The sequence below is a fragment of the Seriola dumerili genome, unplaced genomic scaffold, assembly GCF_002260705.1.
Source record: "Seriola dumerili isolate Sdu_G_001 unplaced genomic scaffold, Sdu_1.0 BDQW01000110.1, whole genome shotgun sequence".
NCBI lineage: Eukaryota > Metazoa > Chordata > Actinopteri > Carangiformes > Carangidae > Seriola > Seriola dumerili.
The window spans coordinates 4,157,829-4,166,605 of NW_019174365.1; the positions used below are offsets into that span (position 1 = coordinate 4,157,829).

General features: G+C 38.2%; 2 protein-coding genes across 2 annotated transcripts; one reads left to right on the top strand and one right to left on the bottom strand.

Moving 5' to 3' along the window:
* The first annotated feature begins 2,611 nt into the window (after positions 1-2,611).
* Positions 2,612-4,263, top strand: LOC111223243 (interleukin-6-like). The gene is made up of 5 exons (XM_022747310.1): positions 2,612-2,677; positions 2,769-2,962; positions 3,058-3,150; positions 3,248-3,391; positions 3,644-4,263. Exons 1-5 carry the CDS (start codon positions 2,662-2,664, stop codon positions 3,854-3,856), a joined length of 660 nt encoding a protein of 219 aa, XP_022603031.1. The 5' UTR covers positions 2,612-2,661; the 3' UTR covers positions 3,857-4,263.
* A 179-nt stretch (positions 4,264-4,442) lies between these two features.
* tomm7 (translocase of outer mitochondrial membrane 7) lies at positions 4,443-8,443 on the bottom strand. The gene is made up of 3 exons (XM_022747311.1): positions 8,298-8,443; positions 6,850-6,898; positions 4,443-4,847 (listed from the first exon to the last, which is right to left on the bottom strand). The coding sequence occupies exons 1-3, from the start codon at positions 8,398-8,400 to the stop codon at positions 4,832-4,834; spliced, it is 168 nt and encodes a 55-aa protein (XP_022603032.1). The 5' UTR covers positions 8,401-8,443; the 3' UTR covers positions 4,443-4,831.
* Positions 8,444-8,777: the final 334 nt, after the last annotated feature.

An 8,777-nucleotide genomic window follows, 5' to 3' on the forward strand; every position in this document is an offset into this window, starting at 1 on the left:
TTTCTTGGAAAGTGAGATAACATGACTCGACAATATATGTTTTGACTGTTTTAACTTACTACTATATTTTCTTAACTTCTTAATTGTACAGTGTAGAGAATAACAAATGTTAATCGGATTCTTGAAAACATTTTGTAGAGGATGACTGAACTGATTCTCATCAACTCACCCATTAGGCAAAGGGGTCGGCAAAAGATGAGAAGCTGAAAAGATCAGCCAAACAAAACATTAGTAAGATTCCTTAATGAAGACTATAGCAGATTTCATGGCCGTGCTGGGGCCATAGCTGAGCGTGGTGACTGTTTCATTGTGACATCACAAATTTATGTAAATCCTAATTGTTTGTTTCTGAATATGGGCTGTATGCATTTCTCCATGGATTTAGTGTTTTGATAATTTCACAGTGTTTAAAATAGCACTTATACCTGCTTTATAATCAAAAGACATGGAAATCTCACTTTGTAAATTATGGGACTTTTAATAAAATTCTGTAGATCTGAGCTGATCACAGAATTTGAGTACTACATATTAGAATTTCTGATAAAACAACAGCAGAAAACGAAACAATACAACATTATCTTGCTATATAAAACTAGATACCTGATATCTTGAGCCTACTGCTTATTCTGAAAAACTGGACTCACCATGAGCTGTGGTCCTGAACTCACTCTGCTCCTGCCTGTTGCCGCAGGGGAAGATGATGGCTGCAGAGCCTGCTCCATTGGAAGGATCATAACGGACACAGCGTCATCTCTCTCCTTCTTCCTGTCTCTCAATCTTGCTCTCTCTCTTGCCCTAGCCGCCCGTGGCAATCCCCAACATGCACCGCAATTCCTAGAAAAAATTTAAATGACGGGAAATACTCCAGATCTGCCCCAAAATGTAGCAGGTTCTTTAAAGCCCATGTTCCATACCCTAACCAAGTTCGGTATAACTCGGTGTAGTACCTTAGTACAAAACTTGAGTGCAGGTCGCAAACATGAGTCCCCATCTCTGTCAAAATCTTAAGTAAAAATACAAAAGCACTGCCAACGAAATGTACGTTATGTTTTCCAGTGAAATGTCCAATATGACTGATATATGTGATATTAATTAGGTTGTTGATACATTAGTGTGCAGGCAGCATTATACTAGCTAGCATGCTTGTCCAGGTGAAGCTAGCATTAAGAAGCTTGTTCTGAACTTCAGGGTCAGGCCTCCTCCAAAGGGTCACAGGATGAATCTGAGGGGGTCACGATATAATACATGGGAGAGGAGAAGGGAAAAACAAAATTGTGAAACAAATATGTATTCATATTTTTACGTTTTTTGCGTTTGTTGGGAAATATGTAATCATTTGACCTTTGGGCATCAAATGGTTATTTAAAGGGATGGAGTTGTCTCTTTGGTAGAACTATTACCAAATACTAACTCACAAATCTGAAACATAACATGGATTCCTAACTACACGCTGCTCTTTTGTAATAAGTCGTAATCTAAAATGGTTGGCAAGCACTGGTTTGATCTGGAATAATGTAGTATGTAAAATCCTAATCAGACTTTGGTAGCTAACTGTCAGATAAATGTAGTGGAGTAGAAAGTACAATATTTCCCCCTGAAATGTAGTGAAGCAGAAGAATAAAGTAGCATTAAATTGAAACACTTGAATGCACTAGCATAAATAATCAGTTTAAAAGCTATTTAAACCCAGACAAACCATCATCAGACTGAAAAATTCCAGGTGAAGCTGTTGACAGGACCCTGACCAATGAGGATAGGCTATCATATTAAAAAGTGGCAAACATCAGATGATCATTTTATTGACTAATATATTCAAAATCAATTACACTTCAGATATGATCTTCTGGGCTGTGTGATCAGGATATTAAAAGAACTACCTCATCCTTTCATTAATTCTATCGATCAAGCTCACACATAAGAAAGTCTGGCATCATGACTAACACTTGAACAGGAAAACATCACTGTGAAGAAACAAGAAAATCACTGATTGCAGGAGAAAAAAAACATATGTAACAGTTGAATTTGTTCACATTTATAATTTTATATTTCACATGCTCCTAAGTTATTATCTGAATTAAATTAAGAATATATGGGCCTACCTGTGTGACATTTACACATCATTTCATCAGAAAGTGAGGCTGATGAAACGATCACACAAGGGTTGCTTACTGGGGAAGAAAGGCTTGAGGAAGTAACTAAAACGAATCCCCCAATTTGTTAGTAAAATTAAAAATTAAAAATCCAAAAATCCACCGTAAATTTGACTTTTCCTCACTCATCAATCGATACTGATTTTACCATCACACATTATTGGAATACCGCTATATGCAAATGTATGGTTTTGAGAGGATTTTCCCTTTAAATTGTATGGCTGAAAATATCATAGGGATTTTCTTGTACATAAGGTTCTATCCCTGATCTTGCTTACTGAAGATGAATATTCATCCATCTTCATCAAAATCACTAACCACTAACTTATCCCACAGACCGGATGCTTGACACATACTATTAATTCCTGCTTTTAGCAGAGACATATTGGGAAATCCCTCCAAACTGAAGAATATAAAATGACGGCCCATCGCTAAGAAAGGACAACTCCTTCTGGCCCTGACAGCCATCAGCATCAGTGGAAACTCAACAAGTGCTTCCCAGCAGCGCAACATGCCCTCTACACACAGTAAGTGATTTGCAGCCTGTGGTGCGCATGTTTCTTGAGTTTCTTCCTCTTTCTATTCATTCAGTCATTCATGCTCTTCCTCTCTGGACAGATGCCTGCTTGGTCTCAGCAGTGATGCTGGCAGCTCTGCTGCTGTGCGGTCTCGGAGCTCCAGTTGAAATTGAGCCCACCAACAGTCCAGCAGGTGAAACCTCAGGTGAGGAGGAGGGGATGCCCACTGCCCCACTGAGTGGCTCCCAGGTTTGGGACTTGATCATTAATCAACTCGAAGGCCTCATTAAGGAGGTAAGTGCTTTATCCTTCAGGAACTTATCTGGACTATGGTATTTTTGCCGTTGCTTAGATGAGTAATTATCAATTTTTACATTTATTTTCCAAAGGTAGGTGAAGAAGATGGATTCCAAGTAACAGAATCTTCTCTGGTCAAATATAAAATCTCCTCACTTCCTGCAAAGTGCCCTAGCTCAAACAAGGTAGTAGGTCTCCTCCTCTTTGCTTCAGTTATACTGATAAAACACACAGGTGATGAGGTTCATTTGAACACCGAGTGATCTTCTCTCCTCTCTTCAGGAAGTTTGTCTCCGCTGGGTGGCTGAAGGCCTTGAAACTTACATGGTTCTTTTAAAGCATGTGGAGAAGGAGTACCCCAACAGTTCAAGCCTCTCAGAAGTTGGAAACAACAGCCAGGGCCTGATCAGCCAGATCAAAGAAGAGGTGGGTCTGATGTGCTGCATGAACACACATGCAGGGGCGGGGGGGGGGGTCTGTATGTTATAGCTTTTGATTTGGCTCACTTTTTGTCATAGACAAATATACTGTACATGATACATGACAGGATACATACGACATGTTAATATCATATTGTAAAGGACTTTGTAATGTTCGCTCTTGTGTTATATCTTAGATTTATTACCATGACACAACACTGCTTACTCATATATCACCACTGCTGCTTCTGGCCCTCAGATGGGGAAACCTGGCAAGGTCAAAGTGCTGACCAGCCTCCAGGAGGAGCAGCTGCTGCAGCACATAAACAACCCTGATGTTTTCCACAGAAGGATGACCACACTCAGCATCCTGCAGCAACTCCGTCAATTCCTTTGTGATAACAGACGAAAAATTCGTCAAGTATTGATGCCTAAATATTACAAACATGGCACTACTAAAAATCAGTTGTGAAGGAATGCCTCAGATAACTAGATGGTGTTAACACTGTTACTCTTCTCAGTGAGTGCACTAACAGTAGGTATGGTGACTCTATAGCAATGTACTGTATTTAATATTGTACGCCTGACAACTTGAATCACCCACTACTGCATCTCTTATTTAACCTATTTATACTTGGTGAAAAGTTATTTATTGGTCATAGGAAAATCCATGACTGTGTGATACTTGCACTGAAAATACAATTTGTACTTGATAGAATGATTTTGATGTCGATTCATTTGTGGATTGTGACAATTGACTCTTCTGCTGTTACTTGAATTGTTTTTAATAAATAAAAAATAAATAATTTATCATCTATTATTGTAAACTTGTTTTATTTATATTACTGTTAGCTATTAATTACCATGTGTAAACTGCAAACTAAGCTGTGTTTTGAACACATGCTACCAGTGAGTGACTTAATAAATAATAATTAAAAAGATTTGCATAGAAGAGAAGCAAGTTTCTTCATTTCAACACTTTCCACATTTAAGAGGCAACACAATTTGTAACTTTTTTTTTTTTTTTTTTTACAATCAAGATAAAGAAAAGACAAGAGTGACATTTTGTCAAGGATTTATTTTCTGAAACTTTAAATTACAAATAAAAAGAGGAAAACATGGAACGAATGGTATATCCTAACATCGGTGTCATACATTCATAAACAAAATACCAACTGATAGTCAGCACAACATACTTTCAGGGACAGTCTTGATTCCATTTTGTTTATCCAAATATCTTCCATCCCTGTTGCCAACACTATCCATATGACTGTATGCCATACAGAATATCACCACAGATAACATCTATTCATTACTTCTCAGACATTGGACAGTATGATTTGTGGAGAGGAAAGTGAAAAATAATGTCCCTTTCCCAGACTTCCAACAGACAGGTGGGTCACATGGTCTTGAAGAGGAGAGGGAATTGGCTATGTGGAGATGCTCATCAGCCCCAAAGCAAACTAGAGAAAAGAATAAAATAAAAGGTTCAAGTTGACTTCCGAAGATACCCAAGACGCCCTTGAAAGTTTATCCATTTTTTTTTTTTTTTTTTTTTTTTTTAAATATTCATGAAAGATTCACCATCACGAACCGAAGAAATCCCCTTGACAACAAAATGGTACATCTCAAGGGGTTTAATGTGGTGTACATTGTATACACATGCGTTAACACAGACACACAATAAGATATTAACCATATCTTTTCCAGTTACTGCCTGCAATGTTTTGAGTACATTAACTATTTAATTCATCTTGCTCACTACAAATAGCTGGATGCTCAGGATTTACAGGTGTCAGAAGCTCAAGGTGTTAAGGAGACAAATTTGTTTTAAACTTTGTTTACTAGAGGTAAAATGTTTAATTCCTTTAATATGGATGAATATACAAAGATAAGTGTCTTGTTTTTCTGTCTTAACTAAAAGTAATAAACATTCAAAATGATGATGATAAAATGAAGACAATGCTGGCGTCATCGATACTGGATCAATTTGCATGTCTAAGGGACTGTCAAGCACAGGTTGTGTAAGTAAAGTAACTAACCACACTACAATGAACCCACACAAGGCAAACCACCACATAGCAGTCAGCTTCTTTCCCACTGTATCATACTGTATGTCACTGTCATCACTATAAAACACAAAACGTACACTACTAAACTTCCAGTCTTTGAAGATGGTGACATTAGGTAGGAAAATGGTTACAGTATGTTGTAAATATAGTTACCAGGTGGCATACAAAGGGTTAGATCTCTTTGTGAGTGAGAACTGTACTTACAAAGTCAATCACTACGCAAACTTATCTAAGGGGGGGAGAACTTTATCATAACATGCACAGCCAAAGCTGTTTCTGTATTAATGTCTTGCTATCTGACTGTCAACGTGTGTGAAGCTGGACTCCCCCCATCTTGGGGTCAGTGCCCAGGTGTGAAGCTCTCTCTTGAATATGACACACAACACAAATCAAAATACTACCACCTCATACACCTATACAATCATCTTTAGGAAGACAACACCACACCGAGGAGCTTGTTGAGCTTTTCAGGGTTAGGGTAGATTCAGGACACAGAATCCTAATGTTAACCATTATCATTATCAACTCTTAATTTCAGGGTTTCTGCTGCTTTTGTTATTTCCTAATGCATTTTTTTCCAACTCTAAGCTTTCTTCCACACTAAAGAAAGCTGAGACGTGTTCATTTTGTTCAGCTACTGTGGATTAGGATATTAAATCTTCAAGTACTGACAACTTTCTTGCAATTTCCGCACCTTTTGGGTCAGCACCCATCATACTCTGAAGACACTTGAGATGAGCACACCATTTCTTTAGTTTGAATTTTGAACTTACATCTCACAGAACTGACTATCGATTATTGTTAGTGTCTTACTTCTTCTTCTGCATCTTTGTCATGTACTTAGATTTCTCAATATTACATCTGGAGTCTTCTGGGAGATTAAGTGAAAACTGGAACGCTAAATTCTTGGCTAAGATAATTCATATGGCCATGAGGGAGAAAATGGTTGACCTTCTTGACCTGCTCTCAGCAGGTCTTCACGTTTTAAAAATTGGATGTTGATTCTTTATGTCTAGCAGTTTCTAGACTGTTATAAAGTCATAAAATAGCAACATCTTGATGAGTGCTAAATGTGCAGAAGAATTATTTTCATTCCCAAATTATTGAAAATAACGAGCGCAATTTGACTAAAATCATCCCCTCATACAAAATAATTAGGTTTTTTGTTTTGCCACTATCACCACAATATTAATACACAGGCCACAACGTGCACAACTAGGGATTTCACTTTGCTGTTAGTTATTAAAATGACTTGAAATGACAGTTAGCCCTGCCATTCCACGATTAAAGATAAACTCATTAGTGTCGCATTTCACACTATTCTGTGTGCTGCTTGTGGAATCAAATACATGATTTGACAGGAAGCACAAATCTCACAGCAATCCGTCCTTACCTTAGGACTGTGGGTTCAGGCATTCCTGGATCTGCTCCACGTTTGAAACCTGGAAATGAAAACCATGAGGAAGAATTGAAGGAATTGTTGGTTTACATTTAAGACAAGGACCCAGAAATAAAACACAGGGAAAACAGAATCTAGTCCATCCAAATTATAGTTTTCCCCGGCAAAACACCTCCTGCTGATAAAACAGCATAATTGCATCAAAGTGCTCTGACCTCTAACCTGTAGACCCAGTTTTTGGGGAGTAATAGTAAATAGGGAGTAATTATAGCTGAAATGTACTGAGCAGAGCATCTGAGTCAGAGTCTCCACCGGACACACACGCACGCAGAAAGCGTCATTCATAGGTCACAAATGCGGTCAAGCATGCTGCAACAGATTCTTAAGAAAAAGACATCAGGGAAACACACGGAAATAAGGGCAAATGCCAATCGCCTATCTTTTCAGAGCCTGTGGCATCAGGCAGACAATTAAAAGACCCAACGGCGTTCCCTTTAATGCTAGTAATAGTAAAAATTTTCAAATCCATACATTAGAAAAGCTGAAACCTACAAAATTGTGGCATTTTATGATAAATGATGATAATGTTTTTAAAGTGGATAAATACTTATTTAACTGGCAAGTTGTTGCGACGTCATTTCAATCATACTCTGCATGAAGTACTGTATAATTGACTTTTATATTATGACTGCCTTAAACATGCAGCATTATTCGATGGTGTTAACACAAGAGCAACACATGCTCAATACAAGAAAAAATTACCTTAAAGGTAAATGAGCAAGAGAGAAATGTGTAAAAAAAAAAAAAAGGCAAAGGAAAGTTAAATGGGAAGGGTGAAAGTATGACATCACTGATGGTCTTTCCAATATGCTGAAGTCAGACAAGTTTCACTTACAATCGGCAACTCCACAGTTTCAACTTCCCCATCTTTACTCCAAACCACAACCTGCATTTTTAGTACCCAATACATGCTGCTGTGAAATACATGTGCACAGGCTTGTCTTAGACTTTCAAGAGGACCACTTTGAGATCAGCTATCCAGGACTTATTGCTTTAGTACTTCAAGGTCAACAGCTTTCTACATATTTTTGTTCAAAGGCGATGGAAAGTTACACAGTCCTCATTCCGACATAGAAGAGATCATTCAAAAAAGATTACACCTACTCACCATCATCATGCACTACATTACTTCTACAGGATTTAGGGTGGAGGTAGTTAACAGTCTACTACCACTTGGGAGCCATAAACGTTACACCTAAATGCTGTAGAACCAATTCAAGTAAACCCAATAAAGCAAAATTGGTACTAGAAACCTTCTTTTTTTCATATAAAAGCCGGGTATAGAAGCAGAATGGTAATAAGCTAAGCTAACTGGCTAACGTTAGCGAGGCAAGTCTTCTCGCAGTATCCCCCACCCACCCTGCTTATGTTCGGATACTGACCGAGATACAGCACGGTTGGGATAAACCCCCATCGGATGACAAACTGGCCGCACTGGAAAAGCTGCTGCAGCCGCTGTTTGGTCTCTTTGCTCATTTTAGCCATGTGTTTATCCTGACCACCGAGGATGCCAAGGACGAGGAGAAGGAGGAAGTGACGTAGAAGAAACCGGTAACCTAGCTGCTAGCTGTTCTGTCATAGGTCGCCATCTTGTGGAAAGACGCGTAGCTGCAAGGGAGAACTTATAATAAACTAAAGTAAGAGAACTATAAAGGTAGGCACAAAAGGGAGGAAATCATTATGACAAGACTCAGATTGGATCACATTGGATTAACTAGTACAGTGTTTGTACAAGGGAAAAGAAACAGTGACGTTTGGGATTTGAAAACTTCGTACTGGAATACTTGCTTTTAAAAATACATGAATATTTTTACATTCATGTAGATCCACTCCTAAAATATGACTATAAATGATGATAAACT

Bases quoted from the DNA above. Each gene is read 5' to 3' on its own strand.
- LOC111223243 (XM_022747310.1), top strand. The intron at 2,963-3,057 runs GTAAGTGCTTTA...TATTTTCCAAAG, and splicing joins TCGAAGGCCTCATTAAGGAG to GTAGGTGAAGAAGATGGATT. The intron at 3,392-3,643 runs GTGGGTCTGATG...TCTGGCCCTCAG, and splicing joins TCAGCCAGATCAAAGAAGAG to ATGGGGAAACCTGGCAAGGT.
- tomm7 (XM_022747311.1), bottom strand. From the start codon at position 8,400: ATGGCTAAAATGAGCAAAGAGACCAAACAGCGGCTGCAGCAGCTTTTC. The intron at 6,899-8,297 runs GTCAGTATCCGA...TTTCATTTCCAG, and splicing joins CCCAACCGTGCTGTATCTCG to GTTTCAAACGTGGAGCAGAT.